This window comes from Hyaloscypha bicolor (genome assembly GCF_002865645.1).
Source record: "Hyaloscypha bicolor E unplaced genomic scaffold K444scaffold_126, whole genome shotgun sequence".
Lineage (NCBI taxonomy): Eukaryota > Fungi > Ascomycota > Leotiomycetes > Helotiales > Hyaloscyphaceae > Hyaloscypha > Hyaloscypha bicolor.
Window position 1 is genome coordinate 2,396,868 of NW_020194628.1, and position 20,537 is coordinate 2,417,404.

Sequence of the window (20,537 nt, forward strand, 5' to 3'; positions counted from 1 at the left end):
TCTTTTATAGTAAATACTATAAGTACTCGATACCAGGATATCTGCTATATTAGCTTAAGTAAACGGAAGGTTTCCTTAAAGTAAATAATATAGGCTTATTACTTTTAGTATAGGTTATAGGTCTTCTAATTATATCCGGGCTATTAGATCCGTTCCTTAAATATTAAGAGGTTAATATTAAGGTAAAAGAGATTATATAAGATAGAGGCTATAAATATAACTAGTCTATTTCCTTTAATCTCGAGAGTAGTTCTATATTTATTAAGTTATACTTTTATATCTTTCCGGATAAAGTCAAGATATAATAGGAGATTTGTTTTAAGATCCAGACAGAAAATAATATTAGGTATTTATAGCTATCCAAAATCCCCCTTTATTATCTGGACTAGTAGAACTACTATTTCTTTCCCTTGTAATACTAGGCTATACCCGCTAATACCCGTTACCTAGTTAATTTCTCTATTATTTAGTAGTTTAATTAACTTAAAAAACTCTTATTTATAGAACATATATTAGATATAGCTACTATTAAGAATAAATGCGGCCATTAATAAGCTAGATACGAGAGACTATAGTATTCGGTAGGTTTTACTAGAGAGTATTAGGGACTTAATAGTTAAGGTACTAAAAAATACAAATAATAGAAACTCTGGGGCCTAAGGGAAAGACATTTAAAGATATAGCCATATAAGTAGAAGTAAGACTTGGAGAAGTATCTTATGGCTACCTTATATAATCGAGGCTAGTAAGAATACTAGTAAGATAATATTTAATATAAGTAAAGCCATATATTAAAGTAGTACCGAGATATAATTATAGGTTCGAGCCTATAGGTTTTTATATTATAATTAAGAGTATATATTAGTTACTAGCTTTGGCTATAGAATAGTCTTGTTTTATTAGATATAATTAACCTATAAGAAGAGCTATTATAGCTTCTATAGTTACTAATTATTAAGTTAGAAAACAGGCTCGAATTATAATACGGTATACCTATAAATAGCTAGGTATTTATAGGTAGTTATTAAGGGCTCCTCCTACTTAGAAATAGGTTAGTTTCCGGAAGATGATTTTGATTTCTATTTTGCCTATTTCTTTTCTCGGTATTCTCGTTTCTTCTTAAGACATTTCTTAAGGGCAGCTTTTAAGTAAGAGTATTTAATTATATACTTTACTTTAGTATAGTATAGTTTTCTATAATATTTATACTTAATATCCGTCTTATTTCTTCTTTAATTTATATATAATAGAAAGGTAGTTTGGCTAAATAGTTATTATATTAGAGCTTTTTCTCTTTATATGGCTTATATAAGTTCGAAAAGAATTATATTTGCTTTAGCTATATTAATAAAGTTATTACGGGAAATCTAGTATAATTTAAAGATATTATATATAAACGGGAGATTATTTAGATATAACCCTATTATCTAGGATATAGGTAATTAAATACTCTCGGAAAGGAGAAATAGTTTACTATTAAGTCTTATAAATATATTATTATATTTCGTAATATTAGTATAGTTATTAAGGCAGAAATTAAGGAGGTTGCTTTAGAGGTAATTAAAGATAATAATTCCTTGCAGGCAAAATCGCTCCTTAAGGAAGGTAAAAAGTAGCTTGAGATCGGACTCTTATATACCTTCTATAAGGTTATATTCCTTTGTTTTAGTATAGAGAAAAATAGTTAGGCCGAGCTTACTACTTATAATACTTCTTCCTTAGATTTAGAATTTCTCTTACTTATTAAATCGGGCTTAGTAAGCCTCCTGTATTTCGGCGGGGGGCTCTATAAGTCTGACTAGTCTGGGGAGGGTTCTATTTAGGAGCTTCCGGTAGAGGTAGTTCTTATTAATAAGGGCATTATTAATTCTTTAATACTAGTTAACCTAGTTGAATTCATTAAGTTCCGAAATGGTAGTAAGAGCCGAGAAAGCAAATAGTCTAGTCTCTAAAGCCATTATTAAATATTACCCGTTTAGTTAAATAGTTAGATATAAAGTACTTAGTAGAGGAATTATTAATCTGGTTTAGTTAAAGTTATATAGTATTTAATGATTTTTTAATTAAAACTTTCCTATATATCTAATTTTTTTTTCCTTTTTTTTTTTTCCTTTTAATATACTTTATTAGTTTAGAACTATATAGTACGGCTAGCTAGCTAGTATATGTCTCAGTAGCTAATATACAGGCCCAAAATCCAATATAGGTATAATAAATAGTTGGGGACGTATCCCTAGAATAAAAACTTAAGGAAATAAAGAAAATAAGTATAAATCATAAATCCTCTCCTATTCCCTATTCCCCTTTTCCCCTATTTCCCTTCTCCTATTTCCTCTCCTATTTCCTTCCCTATTTCCTCCCCTATTTCCTCTCCTATTTCCTCTCCTATTTCCTCCCCTATTTCCTCCCCTATTTCCACTTTTTTTACTTCCATACTTCGCTTAATATACCATTTTCTTATATATATACTAGTTTCTTTTAAGAATACTAGTATATTTAATATCCCAATTTCTGTATATAATAGTAACTATAGATTAAAAGCACTAGCTTCCAGGCTTCCTTTAAATAGACTAAATAGTCTAAAACATTCCTCCCTATATAGTATATAATATAGAAGGAGGTGCTTTGTATTCTCAGTTTTACCACATTTATATTTATTATTAGATACTATTTTTAGCCTATATAAATAGGACTTTAAATATCCGTAGCCTAGCTTTAGCTAGAAGAATATACTAGCTATAGGCCTAAGTATTCCTATAGATAGGTTTATTTTTCTGGATACTTTCTACGGATATATATTACTATATAATTCTAGCTGGGTTTTTGGTTTAGTATAAGATTCTAAAAGTAGTCTATACTCTAGTTTCTTAACTTTATTAATTTCAACCCCTAGGAAAGCAAAAAAGGTTTTTACTAATTCAGGTTCTAATATAGGAGAAGTAGTACCTAGCTTAGCTAGTATATCTGCTTCTTTGTTCCCTATTATATCCGTATAGCCTGGAACCCAGATTAGTTCTATATTAGCTCCTTTAGCTTTAAGGGCCTTAGTAGCTAATATAGCTCTAATCTATTAACTTTAACCGGGCTTATTAGAAGGAGTTTTTAGTCTTAGTAAACTAGCTTGGTTATCTATATAGATATTAAAAAGCTCTCCTCTCTTTACTTTACTACTAGCATATTTAATAGCCCTAGTAACGCCTTCTAGTTCTCCGTTATAGACTATAGTACTAGCTCCTATATTCTGGCTTTCTCTATATTTAGCTATAACCGGAATATAAGGAGTTTCGTAACTATAAACCACGAGCCCTAGGCCTACTCCAATTCCTTTTTCAGTTTGAGATCTATCTATATATATAGATAGTATAGAGCTACTATTATATAAAGTCTTTAGGTAGAAATTATATAATATAGCAGTCTCTTCCTTTGGCTCTTTTAATATAGTAATTTTATAAGGCACTTCTCTATCCCAGAGAGCGAAATAGAAGTGTCTTATAGTCTCTAGATCTCTAGGATCTACTAGATTACTAATAGAATCTACTATAGTTTCTATTTGAGACTTTTTAGCCAAGTAATCTCGCTTTAGATTAGTATTTAGACTATAAATAAAGTCTATATCAGATTCTATTACTTCTAAATCTCTAGATCTTTGGAAGAACTTCTCGAACTCTAGTCTAATAGGGTATTTTAGACTTAGTTTAAGGATATAGAAGGCATATTAACATTAACTATGGTTTAGCCTTATAATAGGTGAAACTAAAGCTAATTCGACCTCTATAGGAATAATAGGAGCAGTTTTAAATACTCCTAGGGTTTTCCTTAGGGCTAGGTTTTGAATTGCCTATAAAGGCCGAATTTGAGCTTTGCTTTCAGTCTTCTACTATAGTATAGAACCATAGTCTATTATACTAGTAATACAGGCTAAATATAGCTATCTAATTATAAAAAGAGATAAGCCATATAATATATTCGTAAGTCTTTATACCCTATAAAAGGCTTATTTTGCTTTAGATATCCTATAGGCTATATATTTCTTAAATCTGAGATTTTCATCGAAATAGATCCCTAGCTATTTAACTACTTTACTAGGGGAAACTAGTTCCCTATTAGGTAGTTTTAGACTAGGCTTATTTTTGGAATTATTAAAATAAATAAGCTCTGTTTTATCTATATTAAAGCTAATAGTATTCTTTTTCCCTAAGTTAACTATATTCTTTACTTCCCGTTCTAGGGTCTTTATATTCTTTTTAAGACTTTTAGAAATAGTAGTAAGAGATATATTATCTAAATAGGATCTGAATTTAATATTTACTAACTTAAATAAGTCTCGGATATAGATAAGAAATAATATAGGAAATATAGGGCTACCTTGTAAAATACTAGTAAGTATAGACCTAAATACTTCTATATTATTATTAAAAGCTAGTCATAATACTCGGTTATCTAGAAATAATAATACCCAGAGAATAAGGCTAGTAGGTAATAGTAAACTAATTATAATCTATAATAGCCTATTCTTAGATATATAATTAAAGGCGCCTTTAATATCTAGAAAGAGAGTACTAGTTTTTAGCTTATAGGACTTATTTAATTCTACTTTATTTTATAATAGTAAAGCAGTATTAATAGCTGACTTATAAAGCCTACTTCTTATTTGGGAGTAGTATAGTAGGTTACTAGTCTCGGCTAAATAGCTAAGTTGCCTAGCTAGTATTCTCTCAGAAACCTTTCCTAAGTAATTAAGTAGGGAAATAACTTAATATGCTTTGGGTAGGAAATAGTTTGGTTTTCCTGATTTCTTTAGAATAAAGCCAGTAGCTTGTTTCCAGACTTTAGGGTAGTATCCCTTATTAATAAATAAGGAGTATAGCCTATAAAAGATATCTAGAGAAGCTCTATAAGTATGGACTATAATCTCTTGAGTAACTAAGTCTGGTCCAGGGGTTTTCCCTTTTATTTTAGAGATATAGGCTTTTTTTTTTTTTCCTTTTTTTTTTTCCTTTTAATATACTTTATTAGTTTAGAACTATATAGCACGGCTAGCAAGCTAGCGTGTGTCTCTATAGTTTATATATAGGCCCAATTTCCAATATAGGTATAATAAATGGTTGGGGACGTACCCCTAGAACAGTAATAGTAAGGAAATAAAGAAAATGAGTATAAATCGCGATTCCTCCCCTATCTCCTATTCCCACTCTCCTATTTCCACATCCCCTATTTCTATCCCTATTTCCACCCCTATTTCCTCCCCTATTTCCACCCCTATTTCCTCCCCTATTTCCTCCCCTATTTCCTCCCCTATTTCTACCCCTATTTCCACTTCTTCCACTTCCACGCTTCGGTCCATATGCCATTTTCTTGTATATATACTAGTCTCTTTTAAGAATACTAGTATGTTTGGTATACCAATCTCCGTATATAATAGAACTCGTAGGTTAAAAGCACTAGCCTCCAAGCTACCCTTGAATAGACTAAATAGTCTAATTCGTTCCTCCTTATATAGCTCGCAATATAAAAGGAGGTGCTTTGCATTCTCAGTCTTCCCACATTTGCATTTATTATTAGATACTATTTTTAGCCTATATAAATAGGACTTTATATATCCGTGGCCTAGCTTTAATTGGAAGAAGATACTAGCTAGTAGCCTTAAAGTTCCTAAAGATAGCTATATTTTCTTGGATACTTTCTACGGATATATATTACTATATAATTCTAGCTAGGTCTTCGGTTTAGTATAAGATTCTAAAAGTAGTCTATACTCTTGTTTCTTAACTTTATTAATTTGGACCCCTAGGAAAGTAAAGGAGGTTTTTACTTATTCGGGGTCACCTGATATAGGGGAAGTAGTACCTATTTTAGCTAGTATATCTGCTTCTTCGTTCCCAATTATATCTGTATGGCCTGGAACCCAGATTAGTTCTATACTAGCTCCTTTAGCTATAAGGGCTTTAGTGGCTAGTATAGCTCTAATCTATTAACTTTATCCCGGCTTATTAGAAGGAGTTTTTAATCTTAGTAAACCAGCTTAGTTATCTATATAGATATTATAAAGCTCCCCTCTCTTTGCTTTACTACTAGTATATTTAATAGCTCTAGTAACGCCTTCTAGTTCTCTATTATAGACTATAGCACTAGCTCCTATATTCTGGCTTTCTCTATATTTAGCTACGACCGGTATATAGGGAGTTTCGTGACTATAGACTACGAGTCCTAGGCCTATTCCGATTCCTTTTTGAGTTTGAGATCCATCTATATATATAGATAATATAGAGCTATTATTATATAAAGTCTTTAAATAGAGATTATATAATATAGCAGTCTCTTCCTTAGGCTATCTTAATATAGTAATTTTATAAGGTACTTCTCTATTCCAGGAAATAAAATAAAAGTGTCTTATAGTCTCTAAGTCCTTAGGGACTATAAGTTCCTTAATAGAATTAATTATAATTTCAATTTGGGACATTTTAGCCATATGATCTCGAACTAGATCTATATTTAGACTATAAATAGAGTCTATATCAGAGTCTACTAATTCTAATTACTTAGATCTTTGGAAGAACTTCTTAAACTCTAGTCTAATAGGATAATTTAGACTTAATTTAAGAATACAGAGGGCATATTAGCGACGACTATGGTTTAGCCTTATAATAGGTAGAAGTAAAGCTAATTCGACCTCCATAGGAATAATAGGAGCCGTTTTAAATACTCCTAAAGTTTTTCTTAAAGCTAGGTTCTAAATAGCTTATAAAGGCCTAATTTGAGCTTTATTTTCGGTCTTCTACTATAGTAAGAAACCATAGTCTATTACACTAGTAATACAGGCTAAATATAGCTATCTAATTACAAATAGGGATAAACCACGTAATATATTCATAAGTCTCTAAATCCTATAAAAGGCTTATTTTGCTTTAGAAGTCCTATAAGCTATATATTCCTTAAATCTGAGATTCTCATCGAAATATATTCCTATTCACTTAACTACTTTACTAGGGGAAACTAGTTCCCTATTAGGTAGTTTTAAGCTAGGTTTATTCTTGGAATTATCGAAGTAAATAAGCTCAGTCTTATCTATATTAAAGCTAATAGCATTTTTATTCCCTAGATTAACTATATTCTTTACTTCTTGCTCTAAAGTCTTAATATTCTTTTTAAGGCTATTAGAAGCAGTAGTAAGGGTTATATTATCTAAATAGGACTTAAAACTAATGTTTACTAATTTAAATAGATCTCGGATATAAATCAGGAATAGTATAGGTAATATAGGACTCTCTTATAGAATACTAGTAAATATAGACTTAAATACTTCTATACTATTATTAAAAGCTAGTCTTAATACTCAGTTATCTAGGAACGACAATACCCAGAGAATAAGGCTAGTAGGTAGTAATAAACTAATCATGATCTATAATAGCCTATTCTTGGACACGCAATCGAAGGTACCTTTAATATCTAAGAAGAAAGTAGTAGTTTTCAGCTTATAGAACTTATTAGTCTCTACTTTATTCTATAATAATAAAGCAGTATTAATAGCTAACTTATATAGCCTATCTCCTATTTGGGAAAGGTATAATAGGTTACTAGTCTCGGCTAAATAACTAAGTCTCTTAGCTAATATTCTCTCAGAAACCTTCCTTAAATAATTAAGTAAGGAAATAACTCGATATACTTTAGGTAGGGAATAGTTTAGTTTTCCTGATTTCTTTAGAATAAAGCCAGTAGCTTGTTTCCAGACTTTAGGGTAGTACCCCTTATTAATAAATAAGAAATATAGCCTATAAAAAATATCTGGAGTAGCTCTATAAGCATGAACTATAATCTCTTGAATAACTAAATCTAGTCCTGGGGTTTTCCCCTTTATCTTAGAGGTATATACTTGTTCTAGCTCTATTCTGGATAGAATAGGCCAGTTCTACTTTAAACTAGGCCTATAGTTTATTAGGCTAATAGGCTCAGTATTAGGGGGTAATAGGAAAAGCTCAGCTCTAAAGATATTACACTTCTCTTAGAAAGTCGACTTTAAATTACTATTACTATTATTAATACTATTTCTACTATTATTACTTAAGATACTAGGAATCGGTTTATATAAGGTATCTTTAGTATATTTTATAGCTTTAAAAATCGACTAGGAGTCTTTATTCTCTAAGAACTTATTCCAATATACTAGCTTAGTACCTTTAATAGTAATAAAGTAGGTATTCTTTATATTTTGGAGTTCTTGTTTATAGAAAGTATACCCTGAGGCTTTAAACTTACGGCTATAGTATAGTATTAATTTACATAAAGTCTTTAAGTCCTCATTTTACTAGGGTTTAGAATATGAACTAATAGTAGATTTTGGAATACTATTACTAGCCGCATCTACTATTCTATTAATAAAGTCTTTAGCTAATAGGTCTAGTTTATGGTTTCCAGGTATACTAGTAAATAGAAAGGGTATATTATTAAGGCTACTAATAAGATAGCTTGTAAATTTAGCCCAGTCCGCTTTCCTAGTATTAAATCTGACTGGATTAGAACTAGAGCTATAAGTCGACTTACTAATAGTAAATAGTACCCCAAAGTAATTAGAACCTAAGTCTGGTAGCACTTGCCAGTCTTTAATCTTAGTTACTATTCTACTAGTAATAAAACTTAAGTCTAATACGGAAGGAGTAGATATATTAGATCTATAGAAGGTACCTTCCCCTATTTTATTTAATAGCCTTAGAGAATGGCTCTCTATATAGCTAATTAAATAGATTATATAACTGCTTTAAGGCCTTAGGGAATCCCACCAAGGATAATATATATTAAAATCGCCTAGTAATAAAGAGCTATTAAAGAGAGTAGTAGGTAAAATATCCTCTCTTAATATAGTCAATATACTATTAGGGTCTTCTGGGTGAATTGTATTATAGAAATTAATTAGCTACATTTTTAGTATACCTAGACTTAAGTCTATAATTAGGCAATCTGGATCACTTAGTAAGTTTTAAGCTAGGCTAGCCTGTAATTCACGGGCTACGTAAATTAAGGTTCTAGGTCTCAAGGTACTATAATTCGGGAGTATTTAATAATAGCTCAAGTATATAATAGAATAATATTTCCGATTATTACTATCTCTTGCTATTACCTATAGTTCCTGGATTACTAGGACTTTAATATCCAGTTCTATAGCTATTTGCAAGACGTTTTCAGTAGTAGAGCTATTATGATTCATATTAACTTGTAGTACTTTAATATAGCTACTCATTAATAGTAATAGTAGGAATTATAGTAATAGTAGCTTTTTTAATTACTAAGTAAACCTCATATAGCTTAGAACTAGCTAAGTAAGTAGTACTTAAGTAATTAGAGTATTTAGTAGTTATATAGGGGCATTTTTTGCCCTTTTTCTTATAGATAGAGCAAAAATGGTTCTCAGTCACGTGACCCTCACTATATAGTAAGTACTTAGGTTCCTTTTTACAAATAGAATCTAAGTACCTATATCCTGTATACCTAGTATACTATATAGTACTAGAAATAGTAGGGTATTTTACTACTTTAGTAAAGATCCCGGCTATAAGAAGTCTATTTTTAATAGCTCTATTAGCTTAAATCTCGGTAGGGAATACCACTACTATTAAACCGGCTCGCTAGAGGCCTGAGTTTCTTTTCTCCTTAGAAATAGCCTAATAAGACTAGCTAATAGGCTCTAGTCCCTTATTAAAGATCTTGATTTCTTCTAGGACTAAGTCTATTTCTTTGGGTATATTAAACTTATAAATCGGTAGACCATAGATAATAACTTTATATTAAGGTTCTTTTTTTTATATACTTATAACTAAGGAAAGTACTCTCTTTATAATAGCTTGATTTTGAACCAGAAAGTCAGAGTTAAATTCGAGAGTAATATTAACTATAATATTACCCTTTAAGGAAAGAGAAACCATAGAGATTACTAGTCCCTTAATTCCCTTAGAGCAGAAAGCAGTATTAAGCAAATTATAAGTAGAAATAGTAGAGAACAAGCTAGCCTGCTTTATATAAGCTAGTAGGAAGATGCTTTTCCTAGAGAGGGCTATAGATTTCGAGCTAGTATTACGAGTACTAGAACTACTAGTATTATGGGCACTAAGTGGGTTATTAGTATTACAAGTACTACTATTACTAGTAAGTATACTAGGGCCTTTTCCTCCCTGATTTTTGGACTTAGTATATAATACTATAGTCCAGTTCTTAGATAATGAGATATAGGTAATAATATTAGCTAACTATATTAGCTAATAAGATCAAAAGCTAAATTATAATATTACCTCTTCTTTTGGAATAAGCTTATTTCCGAGCTTTATAAAAGCTATTAATCTATCTAATTTCGTATTATTTTCCTTTCTAAAGTAAACTAGTATCTTGGATATAAATATTATATATAAAAGGCCAGTACCTTTACTATATAATTTAGGAGAATTTATTATTATTTCCGTATAATGCTAAATAAATATTGTTTTTTATATAGTCTAGCTAATATTACAGGTTTTATAGAGGTTCTAGTATATTAATATTATTATTATAGAAACTCTATAAAACCAGGAAACTATTACTTAGTACTAAAGCTAGATACTATACTAGATTCTTATTTTAACTAATCTAATAAATTCTATATTTCAGCTTATTTCTTACTAGCTTAACTATAATAATTCGCTTAATACTATACTCTTATTTACTATTTTCTAGTATTAATAAAAGTAGTTCCGGATTTGCTTAACTTGGTAGAGGATTCTGGGAGTCTTTTTATAGCTTCTTTATATAAAAAACTAGATATATCTTTATGATTTCCGGTAGTTTTAGGAGAAATAAATAACTATACTATTCTAGGATCTTAAATAGGCCTTCTATTTAGTTCTCTAGCTTCCGACTCGGATAATTGGATTTCTAGTACTTTATAGTAACTTATATCTTATTTCCGACTTTGAAATCAATCGGATAGTAGTATTTATTAGCTTATATTATATATTATTTCTATACTTATTCTATATAATTTTAGGCAAGTTATTATAATTTATATAATTAATTTACTAATATTTTAGCTTCGTTCCTATTTAGCTTCTCCTTAGATAAGCTAGCTTTAATAGGGGAGTTCTAGTCCAGAAAAGTACGAGGTTTATAGCCTTTTTTAGTTATAAATAGAAACTAGCTAATAATTTTATACTAAAGGAAGGCTTATTAATAATTAATTATAATAATCTATTTATTTTAGTTATTCTAGTAGTAATTAATATATCTTACGGATATAATCTCTAATTAAAATACTAATTAATAATCTCTATTTATTTATTTATTTAGAAGTAATTAGCTATAGAAAGCTTGAGCTTTATATTAATTCTCATATAGAATTCGCTTCAAAAATCGGATATAAATTAGAATTCCCGATCTAATATAATTATTTCTGGAATATCTATTTAGTATATTATATAAAGTAAAAATAGAGATACTAGCTACTTAGCTATAATTATATCTCGTACTAGAATTGTAATTCGGTACTTGAATAAGTAATTCATAAATATAATAACTATATTATAGCCCGATTTGCTTTCTGAATAGCTCTTAAAGTCTATAGTAATATATTACTAGAGGTAATTAGAAACTAGAAGGAAATAAAGCAAACCAGGCTTCTTATTTCTAGATATATATAATCTCCTATAAATATAGTAATTACTATAGTATTAATTAATATTCTTACCTATAAATAGCTAGTAATATTACTTCTTTAATAGCTAATAGAGCTTTATATATCCAGAATATCTAGAAAAAGGCTTATTATATACTTTATAAATTAGAGCAATTTATAAAAATGGTTTAGGAGTCATTTTATTCTCTATAATATAGAGTTTTCTATAATATAAAAGAAGGCCGTTTTATAATATTTAGATATTACTTTTGGCTTGGGCTATTATATATAGCTTCTCCGGATTAGATAATATATAATTATCCTATAAGATCTTATCTATAAGTTATAAACTATTATACTCGGTAGAAGCTTCTAATAGTACTTCTATAAGGGCTACTATAGCAGAGTCTACTAGTAAAGCTTCTAAGAAAATACCTTCTTTTAGGGAAATTATATCTCTAATAGAAATATTCTCCTCCGGAAAGTCTTTAGTATATACTTGGTTTTTAGGGCTAAATTCCGGATTAAATAAACCGATTTTATAGAATATTACTATAAGCTATAAGTTATAAATAATCTCCGGATTAATTTTATCTTTAGGGAGAAGTATTTAAGTTTATAGCTTTTTCTTAATCTGGCCTTAAATATTTACTTTATCTTGTTTTTATAATAAAGTATTTACTTATTTATTTGATTTTCCAGAGCAATATATAAGCTTAAAGTAATAGCGGAATAAAAGCTTAGTCTATCTAGCTTATTAAGAAAAGAGCTTCTTAGTAATTATAAAGTATTTTAAAATATAGTAATTAAAGTAGACCTTAAAGGAAGTATTCTAAAGGCTCTCTAGCTTAACTCTCTATTTCTCTAGTACTTATATTATAGCAAGTATTTCCTTATTATATATATTATAATTAAGCTCTACTAAAAGTATAGTTTTAGAAAAATAAGCTATAGAATACTAAAGGCCTATTTCCCGGTCTTATTAAAAGAGTAGGCTAGTAACTACTTCTTTAAATATATCTATTTCTACTATTATAAATAGATCTGAATTATAGTATTATAGAACTGGAATAGAAATTATAGCTTCTTTTAGGCAGGTAAAAGCCTCTTAATATTACTTAAACTACTTAAAAGAAATACCCTTTTTTATAAATAAGGTAAAAGATCTAGTAATTCGTTTATATTCTCTAATAAAGCATTTATAAAAGTTATAAAAGCCGAAAAAGAACTATATACCCTTAACTATTTTTAGAAATTACTAGTTATATATTATTTTAACTTTATTAGAATCTATTTTAATACTAGATATAGAGATAATAAAGCCTAAATACTTTATATATATAACTTTAAATTCCGATTTCTTAATATTTATTTAAAGGCTAGTAAAATATAAATAGTCTAGTACCTTTTATATATACTATTTGTATTTTACTAGGTTCTCTAAATAAATGAGAATATTATTAAAATATACTATATAAAAATTATTTAGATATTTAAAAAATATATTATTTATATAGTATTAATATATAGCTAGGCTATTTATAAGGCCTTTCTAGAAAATATTATATTTATATACTTTATAGTAAATATGAAATATTATTAGCTTTTAAGAGTTCGGGTCTATAGCTATATAATAGAAAGCTTAGCAAATATTTAATTTAGTATAGATCTTAGCTTTAGATAATTAATTTAAAGTCTTATTAATAAGTAGAAAGAGATATTAATTCTTTCGGATAATATTATTTAAATAACAGAAATTAATATAGAAATATAAATCTCTATTTACTTTTTTTATAAAAAGAACTAGTAAAGCAAAGAGAGCCTAACTAACTTTAATAAAGCCCTTAGCCAGATTCTTTTCTAAGAAATACTTGATTTCTAGAAGCTCTTAAATAGACTATTACTAAAGAAATTAATATCTAATACTTTTAGTTTCTTTTAGGCCTTTAATCTAAATCTTATAATTATATAGTCTATAAAAAAGAAAGATATTAGATTTCTTCTTAGAGAAAATAAAGGTATATTTCTTGAGTTCCGGAAATAATATTTTTTATAGCTACTAAAGCTTTATTTCTTCTAGTTATTAATTCTTCGGGCTAAAAATAGCTTTTCTTTTCCAAGCTTTAAGCTCTTTATTAATCTCGTAAATAGAGATTCGACTAATAATATTATCTTTTCTCTTAGTTATATAATTAAATACTATAGAAATAAGAATAGCTAAGTCTAATATTTGCTTTTTATTAAGAACCTCTTCTTATTTCTTCGGCTTTTACTTGAGTATTATATCTTAATTAGGTTATAGAAGCTTCTTTTCTATAGTCTTATATAATTCCCTCTAATTAGTCCAAAAAAAGAAAGACTACTTAAGAATAGAAGGTTTCTAGAAATAGCTTATAATAGAATCTTATTAATTAGTATCTTTTTAATATTTCTTATTAGGTTACTTCTCTAGCTATTACTAAGAAGTACTAATAATATAACCGAATTATATAGATTTAGGCTTATTCTTTAGTTATATAAGCCTATGTTTTCTATAATTAACTAGAATATTAATATATATCGCCTATTTTCTACTAAGAATAATATTATAATTTCTATAATTTAAGATAATTATAGATATATTAATACTTTATTTATTAATTAGAAATAAGACTTCTATATATTTCTTAGTAAACTTAGCTAGCTTTCTATTAAAACCATATATAGTATAGAATAAAGAAAGAAGTTATAGTTCTATTTCTAAGAATTACTTTATAAGTTAAGTAAGCTTTATATTAATAAAAGTATAACTATTAGCTCTAGTATTAATAAAAAAAGAAGACTTAATTCCTAATCTATTTATACTAATAATATACCTAAAATATTATAAAAGCATTTCTTTCTATTAGACAAGTTAAGTTAATCTCTACTAAATCTATATTATAAGCCCCTAAAATAGAGACTTTCTTTAAGGGTTCTTATTTCCCGGTTTTATACCAGAATTAGAGCTTGAATTCTTTAAATACTTTATTAGAACTATATACTCTAATAAAATAGAAACTAAGCCCGACTTAATTCTAGAGAGAACTACCTTAGTTTCCTTACTATATAGAAGTAAATAATATCTAGTATAATAGCCGAACTTATTATAGTTAAAGTACTTAATAGTTAAGAGATTCTCGATTTTTATAAAATATTACTTGCGCTTATAAAGAGATATATACTTAATAAAAATAGTTAATATAGGCTTTTTGAGCTTCTTCTTAGAAATATACTTTATAGAAATATATAGAAATATAATACTAGAAATAAACTTAACTAAAATAGCTTCTACCTTCTTATACTTCTTAGTCTTCTTATATATAGCCTTAATCTACTAATTATTAATAGTATAGTACTAAGTAAAGCAAGTAATATTAATAGAAGAATTATTATAATATATATATACTAATTTCTAGAGCTTTAATAAAAGCTTCTTATTTAGTTTATACTTAATATCTTAAAGACTAATACTACCTTTTATAAATAGTTATAAGAAAAGAGTATAGAACTTCTAAAATACTTAATTAAAGTATATTTTTTTATATATTTTTATTTTTAATATACTTTATTAGTTTAGAACTATATAGTACGGCTAGCTAAGCTAGCGTAAGTCTCAGTAGCTTATATACAGGCCCAAATTCTAATATAGGTAGTAAATAGTTAGGGATATATCCCTAAAATAAAAACTTAAGGAAATAAAGAAAAAATAAGTATAAATCGTAATTTCTTCTCTATTTCCTATTTCCCTTTTCCCTTTTTCCCTATTCTCCTTCTCCTATTTCCTCCCCTATTTTCTCCCCTATTTCCTCTCCTATTTCCTCCCCTATTTCCTTTCTTATTTCTACTTCTTCTACTTCTTCCACTTCTTCTACTTCTTCTACTTCTATACTTTGCTCAATATACCATTTTCTTATATATATACTAGTTTCTTTTAAGAATACTAGTATATTTAATATCCTAATTTCCGTATATAATAGTAATTATAGGTTAAAAGCACTAGCTTCCAAGCTTCCTTTAAATAGACTAAATAGTCTAAGTCATTCCTCCCTATATAGTATATAGTATAAAAGGAAGTGCTTTATATTCTTAGTCTTTCCACATTTACATTTATTATTAGATATTATATTTAGCCTATATAAATAGGACTTTAAATATCCGTGGCCTAGCTTTAGCTAGAAGAAGGCACTAGCTAGGGGCCTAAAAGTTCCTAAAGATAAGTTTATCTTTCTGGATACTTTCTACGGATATATATTACTATATAATTCTAGCTGGGTTTTCGGTTTAGTATAAGATTCTAAAAGTAGTCTGTATTCTAGTTTCTTAACTTTATTAATTTTAATCCCTAGGAAAGCAAAGGAGGTTTTTACTAATTCAGGTTCTAATATAAGAGAAGTAGTACCTAGCTTAGCTAGTTCGTCTACTTCTTTATTTCCTATTATATCTATATGCCCTGGAATCCAGATTAGTTCTATATTAGCTCCTTTAGCTTTAAGGGCCTTAGTAGCTAGTATAGCTCTAATCTATTAACTTTGTCCTGGCTTATTAGAAGGAGTTTTTAATCTTAGTAAACTAGCTTAGTTATCTATAAAGATATTAAAAAGCTCTCCTCTCTTTACTTTACTACTAGTATACTTAATAGCTCTAGTAACGCCTTCTAGTTCTCTATTATAGACTATAGTACTAGCTCCTATATTCTGGCTTTCTCTATATTTAGCTATAACCGGAATATAAGGGGTTTTATAATTATAAACTACGAGCCCTAGGCCTATTCCAAGTCCTTTTTCAGTTTAAGATCTATTTATATATATAGATAGTATAAAGCTATTATTATATAAAGTCTTTAGATAGAAGTTATATAATATAGTAGTCTCTTCCTTTGGCTCTTTTAATATAGTAATTTTATAAGGCACTTCTCTATCCCAAGAAGCAAAATAAAAGTATCTTATAGTTTCTAGGTCTTTAGGGTCTATTAGATTACTAATAGAGTCTACTATAGTTTTTATTTGAGACTTTTTAGCCATATGATTTCGCTTTAGATTAGTATTTAGATTATAAATAGAGTCTATATTAGATTCTACTAGTTCTAAATTACGGGATCTTTAGAAGGACTTCTCGAACTCTAGTCTAATAGGGTATTTTAGACTTAGTTTAAGAATACGGAAGGCATATTAATATTAATTATGGTTTAGCCTTATAATAGGTGGAACTAAAGCTAATTCGATCTCTATAGAAATAATAGGAGTAGTTTTGAATATTTCTAGGGTTTTCCTTAGGGCTAGGTTTTGAATTACTTATAAAGGCCGAATTTGAGCTTTACTTTTAGTCTTCTATTATAGTATAGAACCATAGTCTATTATACTAGTAATATAGGCTAAATATAGCTATCTAATTACAAAAGGAGATAAGCTATATAATATATTTATAAGTCTCTATACCCTATAAAAGACTTGTTTTGCTTTAGAAGCCCTATAGGCTATATATTTCTTAAATCTGAGATTTTCATTAAAATAGATCTCTAGTTATTTGACTACTTTACTAGGGGAAACTAGTTTCCTATTAGGTAGTTTTAGACTAGGCTTATTTTTGGAATTATTAAAATAAATAAGCTCTGTTTTATCTATATTAAAGCTAATAGTATTCTTTTTCCCTAAATTAACTATATTCTTTACTTCTCTTTCTAGAGTCTTAATATTTTTCTTTAGACTTTTAGAAATAATAATAAGGGATATATTATCTAAATAAGATCTGAATTTGATATTTACTAACTTAAATAAGTCTCGAATATAGATAAGGAATAGTATAGGGGATATAGGGCTGCCTTATGAAATGCTAGTAAGTATAGACCTAAATACTTCAATACTATTATTAAAAGCTAGTTATAATACTTGGTTGTCTAGAAATAATAATACCTATAAAATAAGGCTAGTAAGTAGTAATAAACTAATCATAATCTGTAATAGCCTATTCTTGGACACGTGATCAAAGGCGCCTTTAATATCTAGAAAAAGAGTACTAGTTTTCAGCTTATAGAACTTATTTAATTCTATTTTATTTTATAATAGTAAAGTAGTATTAATAGCTGACTTATAAAGCCTATCTCCTATTTGGGAGTAGTATAGTAGGTTACTAGTCTCGGCTAAATAACTAAGTCGCCTAGCTAGTATTCTCTCAAAAACCTTCCCTAAGTAATTAAGTAGGAAAATAACTCGATATGCTTTAGGTAGGGAATAGTTTGGTTTCCCTAATTTCTTTAGAATAAAGCTAGTAGCTTGTTTCCAGACTTTAGGGTAATATTCCTTATTAATAAATAAGAAATATAGCCTATAAAAGATATCTAGAGAAACTCTATAAATATGAACTATAATCTCTTAAGTAACTAAGTCTAGTCCAGGGGTTTTCCCCTTTACCTTAGAAATATAGGCTTATTCTAGCTCTATTTTAGATAAAATAGGCCAGTTCTACTTTAAGCTAGACCTATAGTTTATTAAACTAGTAGGCTTAGTAATAGAAAGTAATAAGAAAAGTATAGTTCTAAAAATATTATACTTCTCTTAGAAAGTCGATTTTAGCTTATTTGAACTATTATCTAAGATACTAGAAATAAGTTAATATATAGTATCTTTAGTATATTTTATAGCTTTAAAAATTAACTAGGGGTCTTTATTCTCTAAGAACTTATTCTAGTATACTAGCTTAGTACTCTTAATAGTATTAAAATAAGTATTTTTTGTATTTTAGAGTTCTTATTTATAGAGAGTATATCCTGAAGCTTTAGACTTATAGCTATAGTATAATATTAATTTATATAAGGTCTTTAAGTCCTTATTTTACTAGGGTTTAGAATACGAACTAGTAGTAGATTTTGGAATATTATTACTAGCTGCTTTTACTATTCTATTAGTAAAGTCTTCTACTAATAGGTCTAGTTTATGGTTTCCAGATATACTAGTAAATAGAAAAGGTATATTCTTAAGGCTATTAATAAGGTAGCTTATAAATTTAGCCCAGTCCGCTTTCTTAGTATTAAATCTAACTAGATTAGAACTAGAGCTATAAGTCGACTTACTAATAGTAAATAGAACCCCGAAGTAATTAGAACCTAAGTCTAGTAATACTTGCCAGTTTTTAATCTTAGTTACTATTCTACTAGTAGTAAAACTTAAGTCTAATACGGAAGAAATAGATATATTAGGTCTATAGAAGATACCTTCCCCTGGTTTATTTAATAGCCTTAGAGAATAGTTCTCTATATAGTTAATTAAATAAACTATATAACTACTTTAAGGTTTAAGGGAATCCTACTAAGGATAATATATATTAAAATCACCTAGTAATAAAGAGCTATTATAGAGAATAATAAGTAAGATATTCTCTCTTAATATAGTTAATATACTATTAGGGTCTTCTAGGTAAATTATATTATAGAAATTAATTAGCTGCATTTTTAGTATACCTAGACTTAAGTCTATAATTAAGTAATCAGGATTACTTAGTGAGTTTAAGGCTAGACTAGCTTGCAGTTCGCAAGCTATATAAAATAGGGTTCTAGGCCTCAGGGTACTATAATTCGGGAGTATTTGGAAATAGCTAGAGTATATAATAGAATAATATTCCCGATTATTATTTCCTGCTATTACCCAAGGCTCCTGGATTACTAGGACTTTAATATCCAGTTCTATAGCTATTTATAAGACGTTTTTAGTAATAGAGCTATTATGATTTATATTAACTTATAGTACTTTAATATAGCTACTCATTAATAGTAATAGTAGGAATTATAGTAGTAGTAGCTTTTTTAATTACTAAGTAAACCTCATATAGCTTAGAACTAGCTAAGTAAGTAGTACTTAAGTAATTAAAGTATTTAGTAATTATATAAGGGTATTTTTTACTCTTTTTCTTATAAATAGAGCAAAAATGGTTCTCAGTTACGTGATTCTTACTATATAGTAAGTACTTAGGTTTCTTTTTATAAATAGAATCTAAGTACCCGTACCCTATATACCTAGTATACTATATAGTACTAGAAATAATATGGTATTTTACTACTTTAGTAAAGATCCCGGCTATAAGAAGTCTATTTTTAATAGCTCTATTAGCTTAAATCTCGATAGGGAATACTACTACTACTAAACCGGCTTACTAGAGGCCTGAGTCTCTTTTCTTCTTAGAAATAGCCTAATAGGGCTAGCTAATAGGCTCTAGTCCCTTATTAAAGGTCTTAATTTCTTCTAGGACTAAGTCTATTTCTTCGGGTATATTAAACTTATAAATCGGTAGACTATAGATAATAACTTTATACTAAGGTTCTTCTTTTTATATACTTATAACTAAGGGAAGCACTTCCTTTATAATAGCTTAATTTTGAACCAGAAAGTCAGAGTTAAATTCGGGAGTAGTATTAACTATAATATTACCCTTTAAGGAAAGAGAAACTATAGAGATTACTAGTTCCTTGATTTCCTTAGAGCAAAAAGTAGTATTAAGCAAATTACGAGTTGAAATAGTAGAGAATAAGCTAGCCTGCTCTATATAAGCTAGTAGGAAGGTATATTTCCTAGAGAGGGCTATAGATCTGGTATTACAAGTACTAGAACTACTAGTATTACATATACTAGGTGGTTTATTAGTGCCACGAGTACTACTACTACTAGTAAGTATACTAGGGCCTTTTCCTCCCTGATTTTTAGACTTAGTATATAATACTAAAGTCTAGTTCTTTTCCGAGTATGATTCCGAGTATGTTTATAGTTCTTGAGTAGTAATTTTAGCCCAAGTAGGCTTTTTGGAGGTAGTTTTAGCTTGAGTAGCTAGCTTGGCTTGAGTTCTTAACTAAATTTTAATCCGTTTAGTGGTATTTTCGAGGTTTACTACCTATAAAGCTAGT

The 20,537-nt window shown here is 28.2% G+C and overlaps 1 protein-coding gene across 1 annotated transcript; it reads right to left on the reverse strand.

Annotated features, from left to right (window-relative positions):
* Positions 1-18,480: 18,480 nt before the first annotated feature.
* Positions 18,481-19,161, reverse strand: K444DRAFT_538873 (uncharacterized protein; the record flags this gene model as incomplete). Its single annotated transcript, XM_024875578.1, has 2 exons — positions 18,481-18,925; positions 18,953-19,161. Coding segments are annotated over 2 exons (654 nt in total), but the record flags the coding sequence as incomplete, so codon positions are not given.
* Positions 19,162-20,537: the final 1,376 nt, after the last annotated feature.